Source organism: Habropoda laboriosa, unplaced genomic scaffold, assembly GCF_001263275.1.
Source record: "Habropoda laboriosa isolate 0110345459 unplaced genomic scaffold, ASM126327v1 scaffold15, whole genome shotgun sequence".
In the NCBI taxonomy this organism is placed as follows: Eukaryota; Metazoa; Arthropoda; class Insecta; order Hymenoptera; family Apidae; genus Habropoda; species Habropoda laboriosa.
The window spans coordinates 2,266,340-2,283,110 of NW_017100141.1; the positions used below are offsets into that span (position 1 = coordinate 2,266,340).

At 35.3% G+C, this 16,771-nt stretch overlaps 5 protein-coding genes across 7 annotated transcripts in view; 3 read left to right on the plus strand and 2 right to left on the minus strand.

Moving 5' to 3' along the window:
- The window catches only part of LOC108570817 (WD repeat-containing protein 78), a 2,732-nt gene extending 186 nt beyond the window's left edge, over nt 1-2,546 (minus strand). The window contains exons 1-3 of the mRNA XM_017932733.1: nt 2,065-2,546; nt 1,304-1,697; nt 1-1,232 (exon numbers count right to left, since the gene is read on the minus strand). Coding sequence (XP_017788222.1) covers nt 1-1,232; nt 1,304-1,697; nt 2,065-2,546 — 2,108 coding nt within the window. The remainder of the gene's footprint in view (nt 1,233-1,303; nt 1,698-2,064) is intronic.
- A 656-nt stretch (nt 2,547-3,202) lies between these two features.
- Nucleotides 3,203-4,929, plus strand: LOC108571165 (E3 ubiquitin-protein ligase RNF185-like). 3 transcript variants are annotated; one of them, XM_017933170.1, is made up of 5 exons: nt 3,203-3,467; nt 4,105-4,283; nt 4,386-4,517; nt 4,585-4,754; nt 4,832-4,929. In XM_017933170.1, exons 2-5 carry the CDS (start codon nt 4,135-4,137, stop codon nt 4,927-4,929), a joined length of 549 nt encoding a protein of 182 aa, XP_017788659.1. In that variant the 5' UTR covers nt 3,203-3,467; nt 4,105-4,134. The 3 variants fall into 3 exon arrangements, with proteins under 3 accessions (XP_017788659.1, XP_017788642.1, XP_017788651.1); XM_017933153.1 differs by having other exon boundaries at nt 4,124-4,283; XM_017933162.1 differs by lacking the exon at nt 3,203-3,467 and adding an exon at nt 3,482-3,639 and having other exon boundaries at nt 4,124-4,283.
- Nucleotides 4,930-6,884: 1,955 nt separating this feature from the next.
- Nucleotides 6,885-7,773, minus strand: LOC108571450 (selenoprotein M-like). Its single transcript, XM_017933509.1, has 4 exons — nt 7,666-7,773; nt 7,492-7,562; nt 7,046-7,115; nt 6,885-6,986 (listed from the first exon to the last, which is right to left on the minus strand). The coding sequence occupies exons 1-4, from the start codon at nt 7,771-7,773 to the stop codon at nt 6,885-6,887; spliced, it is 351 nt and encodes a 116-aa protein (XP_017788998.1).
- A 291-nt stretch (nt 7,774-8,064) lies between these two features.
- Nucleotides 8,065-10,285, plus strand: LOC108571194 (pre-mRNA-processing factor 19). The gene is made up of 8 exons (XM_017933193.1): nt 8,065-8,089; nt 8,310-8,459; nt 8,532-8,809; nt 8,888-9,082; nt 9,161-9,316; nt 9,391-9,621; nt 9,704-10,044; nt 10,127-10,285. Exons 1-8 carry the CDS (start codon nt 8,071-8,073, stop codon nt 10,269-10,271), a joined length of 1,515 nt encoding a protein of 504 aa, XP_017788682.1. The 5' UTR covers nt 8,065-8,070; the 3' UTR covers nt 10,272-10,285.
- An 837-nt stretch (nt 10,286-11,122) lies between these two features.
- Nucleotides 11,123-16,245, plus strand: LOC108571056 (ubiquitin-protein ligase E3B). Its single transcript, XM_017933029.1, has 16 exons — nt 11,123-11,518; nt 11,832-11,981; nt 12,091-12,418; nt 12,519-12,707; nt 12,780-12,971; nt 13,039-13,228; nt 13,310-13,549; nt 13,615-13,786; nt 13,864-13,982; nt 14,104-14,223; nt 14,296-14,494; nt 14,554-14,854; nt 14,924-15,316; nt 15,389-15,553; nt 15,626-15,737; nt 15,808-16,245. Exons 1-16 carry the CDS (start codon nt 11,370-11,372, stop codon nt 15,978-15,980), a joined length of 3,192 nt encoding a protein of 1,063 aa, XP_017788518.1. The 5' UTR covers nt 11,123-11,369; the 3' UTR covers nt 15,981-16,245.
- The last annotated feature ends 526 nt before the right edge of the window (nt 16,246-16,771 follow it).

Here is a 16,771-nt window from a genome sequence, read left to right on the forward strand (position 1 = left end):
CCGTCCACGTCCGCGGCTACGAGCTGGTTGCCATTCGCCGTGAAATCAACCATAACGAACCGACCGGTGTTCGGTGACGTTGTCACAGACGAAGGTTTGTGCGTTTTCCGTCTGATGTCCCATATGCAGATCTCGTTATTCACGATACTCACGATGATGGTGGAGTGAATGGGACACCAGGCTGCGTACCTAACACAAGCCATAGCCGTATGTAGGGTTATCAGTGGTTCTGTCAATCCTTCTGCCCAGATTCGTATGCACCAGTCGGCGCCACAGGTTAGGAAAATCTTCGGGCAAAATGGAGAGAACTTCATCGCGTAAATTGGACCATTGTGAGCGAGAAAGCTGTCTATGTGTTGATATAAATAATTCGTGGAGCATTTGTAGAGGCAACCTTCGTCTGAACCGACAAAATAAATGGTGCTTGAGGTAGGATGTTTGCGAAGAACCAATGCCCCGGGACTTCTATTGATCGATATATCATATAGGTTACATTGAACAGTTCTATTTACGCCCGGTAGAGTCCCTTCTATTCGGAAGATTCTCATGATCGTCGTTGCAGTAAAGTCTTCGACGTATCGATAGCAGAACACGTAGCCATATTGATTACACGTATAAATTTGTTCCTGGTACTCGTATTGCTCGTCACCGATCCACCATTGAACCTGCCAGTGTGGTGAACTGGAATTCGTGACCTTTTGACTTCGACGTACGACATTGATGTCTTGACTGCTCACGTCGATTACTTTGATCTCGCCGTCGTAGAAGCCAATAGCGAGTAAATTAGGTCTATCTCGACTCCAGTCGAGGTCTGAAACGGGACTGTCGAAAATATACCAACGAGCTGGACCCCCGGGATTCTTCGCAGACCAAATTAACACCAGACCATTTTTTATTTCTGAATTTGCTTTTGCGCCGTATCCTACAGCTAAGATGCTTCTATTCACGTAGTTCCAGCGAAAAGACGCCACTGGCCTGCCTGTACTTTCTGCATAAGTGTGAGTCCACAGAATGTCCAGGCTATAAGTGAATTCTAAGTCAAGGCTGCAGGGATCCTGCTTGATCAGACCAGTGAAACGCTTCTGCGCGTGGATAAAAATATTGTTGGATATTATACGCTCCATTATTCGCATGGCGTTTTGAAAATTAGCGCGCTGGAATATGCGGATTTGTTCCTGCTCGATGGACGTGTCCTCAGCCGTTTGTGATTTTGGAAGTCTGGACTTCAAGGTCTGGAAAGAGAAAATTTATATAGAAAACAATTGAGAAATAAAATATACAGGGTACTGAAAATTATTTATACCTCCGCTTCTGACATTTGTTCTATAGATTTCTTCTTGTGCACTACAAGCAAACCATTCTTCTCGATCATCAACTCCGGCGCAGCATAAGTGTCATATACCACCCAATTGTTCACGAACATGCCCCTATTCCTACGTGGCCTCCTGCCCAGATGTGTTCCTCGTGACCTCGTCAGCACTTGTATAGTTTGCGTTTCGCCTTCTATCAATTTCCGGTTCGAACCGGGTCCAACCGTTTTGTACTCGTAACTCTCGTTTTCCTCTTTAATGGCCACGCCTTCTGCGCTGTGCACGTCGCCTGTCCGTGGATGCATCCCAAAAATGAAAAACGTCTCAGTTTCCTTGAGCGTGATCGTCACGGTATCCGGTCGAGTGGGAAAAATATTCGGATCATCGCTGAACGAATGAAGAAAGATTAAAAAACACACCAGTTACTGGCTATCGATATTATGTAATACTATGAATTAAATATCAATGTTTCTTTGTGAACAGACAATATATGATGTTAATAAAAGACGTGAGTGTGCTTATCGGTATTTTTGTTAATATTTTTGAATTTTAAACGCGTCCCCTCCCAAAGGATTAGTGTCTTAGGCTGCTTTCAGAGCGGCGCCCGCGTCACACTGAACGTCCCAATAAGATTGAACGCTGATGCGCATGCGCACACAACGCACCGAAAGATCGTATACGAAAATCGTATGCTGCAGACGCCGGCGACGCGCTGAAGGAAGGCGGTCTAGTGTTGTCAAATTTTTAAAATTACCTAGGCAAATAAAATTGAGAAGGAGCTTTCTCTACTTCGCCATTTAAACTTTCATCCGTCTGTGTGGACAATAAACTTTCGAATTGCGTATCATCCGCTACTATAGAGCCAGCAGGAAGTGAAGACGTTCTGATGACCATGGACGAACTTCTTTTTATAGAGCTCCAACCGGAAATGGAGGACAGTTGGCCGACGCTACCGGTCGAGGACAATCCAATCGTTTCGAACGCGGTTACGTGCTTCTCGTCGATCGAGCTATATGTTGGATGGGTCAGTAACTTTGGCGTGACGTCAACGTTGTCGTCCATCACGCGAAACGTTTGACGTTGTTGTAGAAGCACCGAGGTTGCATTCTTTCCCGCGATTTTACGCGTCTTCCCTATACCGCTAAGTTTGATCCTCGATGAGATTGGACTCTCGATTTTACTGAGTTGAGTTGTCGAGAGTTTCCTCTGTGGAGATCCTATATCTTCTGCTTTCATTCTGAGAAAAGAATTCTTTGACGTGAAATGAATTTTGTCGTATACGTTTAGTAAGACTGTTTTATCGGTATGTACCTGCGATCAAGTATTTCCCTGGATAAATTGTCGTTGACGTTTCTACAATGTTCATGCACGAATCGATGAAGGTTTTAGAAAAGATCTTCAGACTAGGTTATATGTCGTTTGATATTATATTGTTTATTAAATATTATACATTTGTTGGTGAATCACTTGGATAAGTCTCAAAGGTAAACTTCTCATTAAACAGTACAGTTGTCTTCAACTCCATGGTGATGTAGAAATCAATTTTAAGGTAACCGTAGTTTCGTCGATATCTCGAGGCATACATAAAAATTGCTGTACTGAACTGTAATATACAATAATAAAGAATCTATAAGAATTTCTGAATAATTTATTTGCTACACGTAAATTGAACCATTAATCATAGAATAAGAAAATAAAGGTTTTGACATAGATTTTCATTCGAATTGTACTAATCGCGTACTCTGTCGATGCACCCACGAACTTGATCGAGCTGCATGATATACACGGTCGATAAGAAATAATCATACGACCCGAGTACAGCGTTAATCAAGTAGTGGATTTAAGCAGCCGTATATTAAAATCACGCCTCGAAAATTGTAGCGGGAGTGGAAGTTACGCCCGACAAAAATAAAACGTGAATCGTTCGTACAAACGATTGTCAACGATAACGTTGCCGTAGATAAACGTAGATATCTCGTCGATAGACCTCTTACGTGTTATTTCGAACATCCGTTTCACGAAAAATCATGAAAATCATCTGATGGCACTTGCGCAATTGTGACCACGGTGTACGTGATACATCAGATCATTTTGGAACCAGCGTTAAGTTCGCGGAAGGATATATCGCTGAGGGGGCTCCGCAATCAAAAGACTAAAGTAAGTGACGTGAATTATGTTAACAATGGCAGACAGTGCTCCATTCGTATTTTGACAAGGCCTGCGATCTGTCGCTAGTCAAACATCTACCGATAAACTTCGGTCACCGTACAAATTTTTCTACTGATATTTTGATCAAACGTTATCCGTATGTGACAGTTCGTTGTTTTCTGTAAGAAACATACGAGACACATTAATATTATTCGTAGTTCCACCGATTCTGCATTTTTGTTGCGGACATATGACTTCCGATTTTCTTCACGGATATATAATGCGCCAGGGAATGCCAATAGATTCAGAGAAAGGACATTAAAATGATTGTGAACAGAAATTATATATTAATATCGATCGTATACGTGCTTAATTTTTAATGTTTTGTCACGTTTATGTATAATACTACCGCTTTTGTATAATGATTTAACGAATTGTCATATTGTTTTACAAAAATTGTTCCCTTTCCCTTACGATAATTTTCCCAATGTCAAGTGATAATAAAACATACATCGTTAAAATTTCATTTCAACCAACGTTGTTGCGCATCAATATTCGTGAAACGATGGTTTTTATTTTCGCCATAATCGCGTATAAGAATTTCTGTATTTTTTATAATAAATATTTTATGGATTCTCGTTAATAGCAATCGTTTTTCTCTCAAGAGATTTTCAAGATGAGCACTACAAGGGAACAGGCAGGACCATCGAAGCCATGGGATTCAACTACAGATGAAAAAGAAAAGGAAAATCGAACATTTGAATGTAACATTTGTCTTGATACTGCAAAGAATGCAGTTATCAGTATGTGTGGTCATTTATTTTGGTAAGATTATTGTCATTGAATTATATGTTTATATCCTCCATATGTTTTGAATAAATATTTTTTTAATAAAAGTTAAATGTTATTCCATCCTCTTGTACTTAGTTGGCCTTGCTTGCACCAATGGTTAGAGACCCGTCCTACAAGACAGATGTGTCCTGTCTGTAAAGCTGCAATTAGCAAAGATAAAGTCATTCCACTCTATGGACGGGGAGATACAAAGCAGGAAGATCCAAGGTAGATTATATTTCTATTAGCAATCCAATTCAATAATGTACAAAGATTATATTATGGATTATTATAGGAATAATGTTCCACCACGTCCTGCTGGACAAAGGACAGAGCCTGAGAATAACATTGGATTTTCTAGTTTTGGGTTTGGAGATGGTTCTTATATGTCATTTGGTATTGGAACATTTCCATTTGCATTTTTCACATCCACTTTTAATTTTGGAGAAACACGACCAAGTGCAGGTAAAATATTTTATATAAATTAATTTTATATGTATTTACTGCATGACAGAATTAAATTCAAATTTTTCTTTGTACAGCTGCTAGAGGAACACCTCAGTATGAAGAAGAACAATTTCTTTCAAAGATATTTCTGTGGGTGGCTTTAATATTTCTATGTTGGCTCTTGATGGCGTAACATTTTGTTAAACCATATTACTTGCTCCCTATGTTGTAATCCTATACCACTTGCTGGATTGATTCATTACATTTTTATTAATACATCGATCTTTCCCCGTTTGTGTAATCGTTGTTACTCTCTGCAGTAACTACACCTGCTTGAATAAACAAACGGATTTTGTTATAGCTATAATAACATTTTTACATGTACATACACTTTATTTTTAATTCGTTTTGATTATAATAAAGAAATAAATTTTCTATATAAACATTATATCACCGATATTGTTATTGGTAATGTAAAATAATATAAGTTACTTCCTTATACACTTATTTTCACGTGAATGCGTATATTCAAGCAGGTAATTTTCCTGACTTCAGAATTTTTGAAGCCTATTCGTATGATATTTATGTATATAAATATAAATATATCACCCTTAGACACGTAAGATATCTACTTTATGCAAAAGCATACACGTTTGGTTGTAATGAAAACCTGACGAACGTAGTTTTATTACATTAACGTGGTCCTACACGGTTTTCACTAACTAATAATAAACAGTGTATATAATCTAGTTGTTAAGTCAAATTGATACCAGATGCAAATGAAACAAGATAAAAACGAATATACAGCTATATGATATATGATACTGTAATATATCATTAATATACATAAAAGTTGAAGAATGTAATCCTAGCTCATTTATTTTTTGTTTTTATTCGCATTGCGGTTACGGAAATAAGAGAAGGAAAGGCAATTACAAAATGGCAAATCATGGTTATATTACTAGAAAAATGACAGAAAAAAGTGATTAAGTTGTTTGTGTGCTACCCATTAGTATGCCAAGTGAAAAATCGACATTCCAAACACAGTACTACCGATACAAAAACGTTATTGAATTTTACATATAAAACGTTTGTAATTAAACGTATTTCGTATGTAAAAAATACATTGAATTATTAGTTATATTCATTGAACATGATTTGTAAGTTCTTTAAAAAGCAAGTATTGTAAATTGTCTTATAAGTTTATTTAATATATCATTGCTAGAATAAAGTAGAGATACAAACACTGTTTTTTTCTAATAGAATCCCTTATTTTCCTGTACCTAATTCCCAGAAAATAAAATTGAAGACAAAACATCATCTAATTCTGAGATGAATGATTTATTTAGAGATCATAAGTACATACATTCAGTAACACAAGCAATTTAATTGTAGTACACTGTAATAATACTTTGAACATAGTTAGATACATGATGCAAATTTAAATCTTAAATTATTCTACTTCAGTTATTTAATATATGTTAAGTAATTTTGTCATAGTCTGGTACTTTTTGCATCTTTCAAATGCATCAAGTTTTTGTTACATGTGATTATATAAATGAAAGCATGACGTAACAAAAAAAGAGTAACACTGTACAGAACATGAATAAAATGAATATGCACAGGGTACTCTACTACATAAGTTTCAGTTCGAAATTTTGAGTAAACTTTTGTTGCTCCCAATATTTACTCTCATTCATTAAAAAATTATTGGTTCCATTCGAAATATTTAAAATATAAAAAATTTAACAACTAAAACTTTTGAGTAAGGGAGCCCAAGCATTCCATATGATCAATTTTGTCTCATTATGGATCTAGTAATTGTATCACAGATAGCAGCTCCAAAGAGAGACAATGTAATGCTTCCTCATCTATGTTGAAAATGAGGTACTCAAAAACAGCAACTTGTGCATTAAAAGGTCCCTACTGTTTGTTTACTATTTTGTGCTATTACCCTTTACCTATAAACTACCTAATAAAATTATTATTATTAGAGAGACAGCTCATTCTATTTACAAAACTATACTATTAATGAATAAAAAGTTCAGTTTACAATAGAGACATGATTATCAAAGTAAACTGTTCTGTAATAAATATTGTAAAGTGATTTTTCAAATTTACAAATATTTATTCACATTCCATTTGCTATTACATTTCATCTTTTCCAGTCTTTTTTGTAAAAGATTTAGAAATTAATAGATTATTGCACTCTTCTCTTGTCAAGCTAGACAGAGGTATTCTTTCCACTTCCTGAAAGATACAAATTTTAAACTATTTTATAAAATTTGTATGTGTTAATCATATTATACCTCTTCATTTTCATTAAAGAGAAGAAGTTTTGGAACTGCACCTTGAATATGTTTGAATTCAACATTATTGCTATAATATTTTATAAGGATTTATATAAATAATATTTGACAGCATTACTATGACTGTATCCTTCAAAAAACATGTATTAGTAAGTGTAAGGAATTAAGTCAAGATCTTTTGTATTTCCGAAATTATTGTTTCGAACATTTTGTTAAAATTCATATAAGTGGACTTCTAAGTATGATAAGGAAATAAAGGCTTTAAAAAATCACGTATTCTATAATCAAAAATCTTACGTAAGTATAATTACCTATCCTTGATCACAGATGAGAGATTACTTTAGAATCACAAACAGAAAAATAATTCTTTACACAAAAACATTTTTATCAGGATTGGATGTTTTTCGAACACATGTAACAATTTAACAATTTTCAATTAAGGATACTAATTAGGTAAATCTTCGAAGATAAATTGTTTAAGATCCGGCAGCTGGCTTAGACGACAACCACTGCAGCTCTGGAAGAAGTTTTGAATACTATGAACTATTAAGATTTGACTTAAAATGATGATATATTAACATAATGAAGTTTGCATTGACAAAAATATGTGCATTTAATACCTCTACCCTTGCCGATGCGTAATATTTATTTGTTGATTCAACATTGTACGGCGTAAAAGCAAGTATTGTTAACGACGCAAGAAAAATGACAGCTACCGTAGGAGCCATGTTTACTTCACTGAAACGGAAGTCGCATTTACACATAGCATTACTTTTTCAACATCACTTGTAACTTAAAACAAAAAATTATCAAAAATTCACGATATCGCTTATGACTTCTTAGAAATAACGTTTATTTGATAAAACATATTATATACATATATTTTAATTTTAATTTATATGTTATTTATTATAACTGCAAAAACTGCATTACATACAAATATCATATTTAAATTTATATAAAAACTAGCAATGGTAAATCGGTTAAAATGTCATGCGTAGAAAACACGTCCCGCCTGTGTGAAAATGGCGCTTTCTTGTGCGAGTAAGTTTTTCCCCTTTATATAAATATTATTTAGATAAAAATACAGATATTTATACTAAATTTATGTTAACAATGTATTGTAATAATGATAATAATAATATTGCAAGTATTACGTTCATTTTTATAATAAAATTTTGAATTTCTACCGGCAGTGGTAAAACATAACCTAAAGCCTATTCATTACCACCAATCCCTTAAATAAATAAATATCTATTTTCAGTTTCTAATGAAGTGCCGGAGCACCCGGTCGTATCTCCTGTATCTGGCTCAATATTCGAAAAAAGATTAATTGAAAAATATGTGTCAGAAAATGGGGTAGATCCTATAACTGGAAAGGAATTAACTATAGATCAGCTTATAGATATCAAAAGTATGTTATTCTTCTTCATACATCATTATATAATATCATATAAAATTAACAATTTTTTTTATTTCTTCATAGCTACTGCAATAGTTAAACCTAAGCCACCAAGTGCCACATCAATTCCAGCTATATTAAAAATTTTGCAAGATGAATGGGATGCTGTTATGTTACATTCATTCACACTTAGACAACAACTTCAAACAGCCAGACAAGAATTGTCTCATGCTTTATATCAACATGATGCAGCATGCCGTGTAATTGCTAGATTAACTAAAGAAGTAACTGCAGCCAGAGAAGCCCTGGCTACTTTGAAACCTCAAGCTGGAATTGTTCAAGCTACTACCATTCCACAACCTGTATGTGGAAGAGTACATATTAATTTTATTGATTTATTATATCAAGGATCTATACTGATAAACTATGCATTACTATAGGCACTTGCAGTGGAAGCTGGTGGTACAGCTGCTCAGCCTATGGAACAAGCTGGTATTACTGAAGATGTAATACAAAAACTTCAGGAAAGAGCCACAGTACTGACTCAGGAAAGAAAACGCCGCGGACGTTCAGTACCAGAAGATTTACTTCCGCAAGATAGTATTCGCGCATTTCAAACACTTGCATCTCACCCTGTAATATTATTTCTTTCAATGTACATCAAAAGTTTGGAAAAAAAAAAAACGTTATTTCAATTGCGATTTATTTTCAAGGGTCTCCATTCTGCCAGTGTACCAGGTATACTTGCACTTGATATACACAGTGCAGATACTAGCAAAATCTTAACTGGTGGTGCTGACAAAAATGCTACAGTATTTAATAAAGATACAGAACAAGTTGTTGCAATATTGAAAGGACACACCAAGAAGGTATAAATTGTTTTTACTTTGAATTATTTCCGATATTTTCAGATATTTAATATCATTGTTTTAACGTTACTTAGGTCACTAGAGTAATTTATCATCCAGAGGAAGATATAGTAATGACTGCATCACCTGATACCACAATACGCGTTTGGAATGTAGGAACTAGTCAGACAACTTTGTTACTGAAAGCTCATGATGCTCCTGTGACTGGACTATCTTTACATCCTACGGGCGATTATTTACTAAGTTCGTCGCTAGATCAACATTGGGCATTCTCAGACATACGCACTGGTCGACTATTGACGAAGGTATATGAGAAGAAATGTGAAGAAATTTTCAGAATATCCAAATTCCGAGTGATACATTACGTTACGTTTCATTTCGGTATAGGTTGCTGGACAAGTTAGTCAACCTTTAACCACGGCTCAATTCCACCCTGACGGATTAATTTTTGGTACTGGCACTCAAGATTCCCAAGTGAAAATTTGGGATTTAAAGGAACAGTCGAATGTAGCTAACTTCCCAGGTCACTCGGGACCAATTACAGCGATCAGTTTCTCCGAAAATGGTTACTATTTAGCTACCGCTGCAGAAGACTCTTGTGTAAAGCTTTGGGATTTGCGTAAACTGAAGAATTTCAAAACTCTTCAATTAGAAGAATCATACGAAGTTAAAGATATTTGCTTCGATCAAAGCGGAACGTATTTGGCAGTGGCCGGAACAGACGTGAGGTAGAAACTGTTGCACTTGACATGTTCAATGTGATTTATATTAAGGAATCATTTTTTTATCTATTAATGTTTTCTTTTCCAGAGTGTACTTGTGTAAACAGTGGCAAGAACTGAAAGTGCTCAATGACCACACAGCAGCCGCGACTGGTGTTCGTTTCGGAAAACATGCACAGTATATAGCATCGACCAGTATGGACAGAACGTTAAAACTTTATGGACTACCTTAAACATTTAGCAACAAAAGTACACATTAATTTAAGGACAATTTAAATTAGAGTTTGTAGCATAAGTTTATTACGAAAGACAATGACAAATGTTTTTAACAAGAAGATTGTTTGATTCGGATGTAACACTTTCACTTTCGAATTCTTTAAAAGAATTTTCATAAAAGCATGAAAAAATGAAGTACGCAGCGAATAGGTTGGGTGCGACTATTGTAGATATTTTTTAAAATTGTCGTAGATTGATGCACTCGTAATTGCTGTTATTTTTATGTTAACTATTTTGGTTGAAGAATTAAATGGTACCGACGTGTTTAAATAATTCTTTGTTCGAAATTTTATGCATTTATCCACTTAATTCTTAAACCGAAAATCGTAACTAAAGAATATTGACGAGTGAAATTATATATATTCGTTTTTGAAAAATTCTAATCCCGATTCTGAAACAAAGTACAAAATATCGACTAGTAGTACGTGGTATTATAAATCAACATTATTTTTATGATAAAAAAAATATACTACGCAAAGTTTTCGTCTGTCATGTATCAACAGCTCAAGGTATCGTTTAACATGATAAAATACAATCTGTTCCGAGTAGAGACGAAATAAAATGTATTGTTTTATAATTTTGCGAATTCTATGCATTCAATGTATGTTCGAAAGTCAGGTGAATGGAGCGCTCCGCGGGAGAAATGAAACCGTGAACCGAGAACAAAACGGTTAACCATGTATAGAGTTCGATAATTTACTTCGACGATCTTATGGCGCCACTAGTCACGTGCTTTTTAACCTAACCTAATATCCTTTGTCCTCAATATTCAGCCTCGAATCAAATTAATAACAATGGCCGTCGTAGTTGGTTGTCATTCGGAGGTATACACGGATTATGTGATGGTGAGAAACGCGTGGCGAGTGGCAATCACTGCCGAACAGTCGCAGTGATTATATCGCGAATGAAATCAACGTGACGTGTACTGTTGTAAAGGATGATTTTCTAGTGGGTGGTTAAATCGCGGTGTCAACTAGTGACCACGGATGACCAGCTGACAATGTTTTGTCATTAGCATAATTTAGTGCTTAGCGGGCCGTCGCGGTAAATCAAGGATGTTTAAAGCTGAGGAGTCTTCCAGAGACAGCTTCCTTCAGCAAACGAAGGCCGCTAGGGAAGAAAGGGCCCATGAGAAAGACAGAGAGGTTGCTGTCACCTTAATTCAGGCTTATGTTAGGGGATGGTTGACCCGTAAAAGAATATTGTGAGTTTTCTGTTATCGCATCGTCTTTCAATGTATTTGTATGGTTTCTCGTAACAATAATACGATTCTTTAATCATTTTTTCGTCTATTGTAAATAAAGTACTCGTACTGTCTCAATCACTTCCCGATAATTATTTATTTACACGCTTTGTAATCTTCCACTGCTCGCTGCAATCTGTCCGACGTATATTTTCTTTCTTCTACCGCGTATAAGATTTGTTTATACGATCCAACTTTTTTTTTTTTTTTTTAATTCGCATCTACTATCGATAAATTAGTTGTAAAATGGTTGAACAAAGAATATGATTTTCAGAGAAGAGTTTGATACAAATTTTCTCAATGATGGTGGTACAGAAACAAGTGCAGAGTTAAAACCTGCTCTGTACATGTATAAGATTATTTCTAAATTTTTGTATGTATATAAGAAAGAAAGGGATCAAGAAAGAATGGAAAAGTTATGTAGGTATGTGTATATGAAAAGTGTTTGTGCATAGAATTGCATACCTTTTAAGTTTAAAATGACAGGAGATAATAAACAGGTGTAAAAAAATTTACAAGTGTTAATATTTCAGATATTTAGTATTGACTCTAGATTCAGAGTCTCCAGAAACTTCTTATGTAGGAATCGTATTAAACAAAGATCACTACATATCATGGATATCACAGATGAAAACATTGTTGCTCTATTGTTTGAATGGCTTAGAGAATCTTAAACCAGAAAGAATATCTGACCATAAGTCCATCCATTTGAGATTACATACATTAGTTAGTTTTACATCACCAGGAACATGGGCAATTCAAAAAGTGGAAGGAATGGAAAAGCTCAAAGCTGGCATGAATCAGCTTTGTGCAAACATAATGGGTCACCTAGTCAACAATGGGTTCTATCCCATTATGCAAGTGATTATCCTATTAATAGTGATATTCTTGTGTTATTCACTGTGTTTACTTTTAGGATACAGTTAATGTATAAATTACATCTCATCTTTTTTTATTGTAGGCTTTTCTAATAAAAGGATTAGGTAGAGTGGATATTGCTTTAAAACCAATTGCACTTTCAGCTGCAGTCACATTGGCACTAAGACCACTGATCTCATCCCAGATGTCTGATAAATTGGTGTCACTGTTTTTAATTAATGTTTTCAGTGTACCTGGATTGGTCTATCATTTAAATAGTATATCATCAGTAGTATGTGATCAGTAATCTACCACTTTAAACTTTACTTTACAGCATATGATACATCTTATTCATGTATTTTAGTGTATATCATCATTTATTGCAAACAATTTATTTGCAAGAAGCCTGGAATTGTTGAACTCAGAGCAAAATTTAAGAATAGTATTTAATGCTCTGGAAGGTAGTTTTGCACTGTGTTTGCTAGCCAACTTGATACAGATGGCTAATATTGAAAGAGATGAAGTATTGAAAGAGTTATACTTCCCTTCTTTTACGGTATATATCTGTTGCATAAGACATATGTAGCTCATAAAACGAATTTTATATTTGAAAAATCTTATAGTTTGTTGTAACAAAAATGTTGGAAGCATGTCAGCAATATGTAGTTGCCAAACAAAGTAATTTAACACATTGGCATCCTATTCTTGGGTGGCTTGCACAAAAGGTTGATACACATTTACAAGAACCTATCCCATTTGTGAAATCACAATTAGCCTGTCTGTGGACAGGAAGGATAGTTTCACAATTAATTGGTAATGAGGAGTATTATCTTTTTGTTCATGCATAAGTATAATGAAACTGGCTTTAAAAGCTACAGGACAATTTTTCATTAGGTCAACCTTTAACAGAACTTATTGAAAAAGAGATACCTCCACCAATAGAACAACAGAGTACATCTGTTGGTACCAACATTTTTAGAAGGGCGTTTTTGGAAGCACGTACAAATAGAAATAATAACACCAAAAATTATAGAAAATTGGGAAGTCCAGAAACCACTAGAATAGCCCTAATCTGTTCTCTTTATCAAATTGCTTTGCATACACTTACACAAATGAAGATGGAAATATTAACTGGTAAGTATTGATAAGTACACTCATAAGCAATTCTGATAACACGTTAATAATTGCATATGGATTAGGTTTATGCTATCAAGATAAAATTCTATACCACATGTATTTATTTTTGGGAACACTGGGTCCACATTGTGGTTTGAAAGCATTCTTGGACCATTTAGCTGCTAATACAAAGTGTACAGCACCCGAATTTCAAATGTTGATATTATTTTCCGATTGTATGACGCATTACGTTACGTATGTATATATTACAATACACCGAAATAAATATAAAAAGTGGTTTACAATATTAACAGCATTCTACTTTTATTCAGAATTTTAGACGATATGGAAATGTACGAACAGCAAGATCCGTTCAAGCTAAGCGACTTTGTAACGATATCGTATTTTTTAAACCAATTTTTATACAAGGCAGTGCTTAATAACTTGTTTGGTGTGTATTACAGGCTTTGCATTGTATTCTTTTGTAATATACTTAAGATCCTTTATTTTTTCTGCATATAATTATAAGAGATAAGTGGTTTAGCTATGTACTGAAGTTTTAGATGTTCCAGACGTGAAATCGGTTCCTAATAATCCTCTGTTCACCTCTCTGCATACTCTTTTAATGGCAATCTATCGGCGAGACTGTAGGCGGACTTTCTGTCCGGAAGGGCACTGGTTAGCGAAGTTAAGTATTCAGGATCAAATTATTTCTAACAATGTATAGCACGATATAAATATTGAAACGATCTTAAAACAGGAAGTTCGAGTGTCCGGTTTTCTGGCAGATTTGGAGAAAGGTAGACGAGGCGCAGCTCTTCTCCTCTCTAAAATGCCTCACGTTATTCCTCATTCGGAACGCGTAGTGCTCTTTCGTAAACACGTTGCAAACGAGAAGGCAGTTTTGGGTTTGACGGAAAGTGCTTGCAACAGTACCCCGACAACGCTTATAGTTGTTCACAGGTATTTAGATGTTACTTGCAACAATAATGTCGTGAATAAATCATGTAAATATTTTTTAGGACACGTATAGTGGAGGATGGTTATCGTCAACTCGCGATGTTACCCTCCCAGGCGTTAAAAGGCGTGATAAGAGTTCGTTTCGTCAACGAACAGGGTCTAGCCGAGGCTGGCATCGACCAAGACGGAGTGTTTAAAGAGTTTTTAGAGGAGACAATAAAGAAAGTTTTCGATCCATCGTTGAATTTATTTAAAGTCACTACTGAGAATCGACTTTATCCATCCCCAACATCCTCTATGCAAGATAATCATTTGCAACTGTTCGAATTTGTTGGTCGTATGTTGGGCAAAGCGGTGTACGAAGTAAGTGAGAATATAGTTAACCACTTGACGCTCTGTTGAATTTTGCAAGTAATCTTCTTTTTTTTTCAGGGTATTGTTGTAGATGTACCTTTCGCATCCTTCTTCGTTTCCCAATTTTCTGGGCAAACTGGGGGTGCATTGTATAGCTGGTTGGACGAGTTAGCTTCTCTAGATCGAGATTTATATCGAAGTCTTACCCTTGTAAAGCACTATAAAGGCGATGTTAGACAATTAGAGTTAACCTTCTCCCTTGATGAAGACGTTCTAGGCAAATTAGTTACGCACGAACTGGTTCCCGGAGGACGAGCGGTGCCGGTCACCAACGAAAATAAAATCAACTATATACATTTAATGGCCCATTTCAGAATGCACATGCAAATAAAAGATCAAACAGCCGCCTTTATTAAAGGATTCCGTTCTATAATCAATCCCGAATGGTTGGCATTGTTTTCAACCCCAGAAGTAAGATAATGATTTTTTCGAAAGCGGAATATCTCTTGAGCAAATATCTCTCTAAAATGTCTTTGTTTTTAGTTGCAAAGATTAATTTCGGGTGATAATGTTCCATTAGATCTACGGGACTTGAGAAGACACACGCAATACTATGGTGGCTTTCACGATAGCCATCGTGTAGTGTGTTGGTTATGGGATATATTGGAAAAAGATTTTTCTGAAGAGGAAAGAGGCTTATTTTTGAAGGTATATCGTACTGCAGCATTACTATCGAAAATAATCCTTATCACTGTTTCGGTATATTTCTTTCCCTTGTAGTTTGTCACGAGCTGCTCGAAATCACCATTGTTGGGTTTCGCGCATCTAGAACCACCTTTTTCAATTCGTTGCGTTGAAGTCGGCGACGACGAGGATACGGGTGATACAATCGGTATGAAATTTTAGATATCATTTGAACTTTTCATGCTTAATATTGATCACATTGATTCCTTGTGAATTAGGTAGCGTAATAAGGGGATTTTTTACAATTCGTAAGAAAGATCCGCAGAACCGTTTACCTACGTCGTCTACGTGTTTTAACCTCCTTAAATTACCAAATTACCAAAAGAAAAGTACCTTACGGGAGAAGCTGCGTTACGCTGTCACCAGCAATACAGGCTTCGAACTTTCGTAATTCACAATCGATATACAATAATTACGATGAACACCGTCGCTCAAAGTAACCTAACGAAAAACAAATTTCTACAAAGTGATTGTGTGGTGCCTGACCGCCGCGATCCAAATTGTCTGGCGAGATGTTTCTAGTAATTATATCATGGACTTTAAATCGAATAAAACGAAAACCGAATATACTACCTTTAAAAAAGAAAAAAAAAGAGAAAAAAAGAAATCAAGAAAAACGAAACTATCGAAATTAAGTCGAAGACTCGCACAAATTTTACGAGACAATTATTATAAAGTGACGGAAGTTACGGCTTTGGTTACTTGTTATCCCGTTTCAATAACGAGAGGCGTCGTTGATATTTTCATTAATCTATTTTACAACAGATTTTAATTTATACTTGTAATAAAGAATGAGAAAAAACTTTTTTGCGCTTATTGATATTTTTATCAGATTCGTCTTGCGTTCGTTTAATAATTACGAATATATCGTATCTATTATACGTTTTATTTTATATACAATCGAAACCGTGTATCGGATCGTTTCAAATCCGTACACTTTTCACTTTGATTTTCGTGGAAACTTATACTATGGGCTTTCAGATTTCAGTCTATACAACCTCTCGCCAAATGTGGTAGATTACTTATGGTGTAAAAGCACACTGTACCTCATGAGCTTAATATTGCTAATACTGTGCGCTTGTTAGTTTATATAGTACCGTGAATTAATGTTAGACGATTGAATCGATGAAATGTACGAGGTGAATGGTTGAGTCCCGTGCCCATCGGTGCCCGGTGAATAAT

What these genes read in the sequence shown, in the direction of transcription:
- LOC108571165 (XM_017933170.1), top strand. Translation starts at nt 4,135, where the DNA reads ATGAGCACTACAAGGGAACAGGCAGGACCATCGAAGCCATGGGATTCA. An exon ending in ACAAAGCAGGAAGATCCAAG is followed by an intron (nt 4,518 to 4,584) that starts GTAGATTATATT and finishes GGATTATTATAG; the next exon opens with GAATAATGTTCCACCACGTC. An exon ending in AGAAACACGACCAAGTGCAG is followed by an intron (nt 4,755 to 4,831) that starts GTAAAATATTTT and finishes TTCTTTGTACAG; the next exon opens with CTGCTAGAGGAACACCTCAG.
- LOC108571056 (XM_017933029.1), top strand. Translation starts at nt 11,370, where the DNA reads ATGTTTAAAGCTGAGGAGTCTTCCAGAGACAGCTTCCTTCAGCAAACG. An exon ending in GGTTCTATCCCATTATGCAA is followed by an intron (nt 12,419 to 12,518) that starts GTGATTATCCTA and finishes TTTTTATTGTAG; the next exon opens with GCTTTTCTAATAAAAGGATT. An exon ending in AGTGCTTAATAACTTGTTTG is followed by an intron (nt 13,983 to 14,103) that starts GTGTGTATTACA and finishes TAGATGTTCCAG; the next exon opens with ACGTGAAATCGGTTCCTAAT.
- LOC108571194 (XM_017933193.1), top strand. An exon ending in CTACTACCATTCCACAACCT is followed by an intron (nt 8,810 to 8,887) that starts GTATGTGGAAGA and finishes GCATTACTATAG; the next exon opens with GCACTTGCAGTGGAAGCTGG. An exon ending in GTGGCCGGAACAGACGTGAG is followed by an intron (nt 10,045 to 10,126) that starts GTAGAAACTGTT and finishes TTTCTTTTCCAG; the next exon opens with AGTGTACTTGTGTAAACAGT.
- LOC108571450 (XM_017933509.1), bottom strand. Translation starts at nt 7,773, where the DNA reads ATGGCTCCTACGGTAGCTGTCATTTTTCTTGCGTCGTTAACAATACTT. An exon ending in ACGCATCGGCAAGGGTAGAG is followed by an intron (nt 7,563 to 7,665) that starts GTATTAAATGCA and finishes AACTTCTTCCAG; the next exon opens with AGCTGCAGTGGTTGTCGTCT. An exon ending in TTCGAAGATTTACCTAATTA is followed by an intron (nt 7,116 to 7,491) that starts GTATCCTTAATT and finishes AAAATATTATAG; the next exon opens with CAATAATGTTGAATTCAAAC.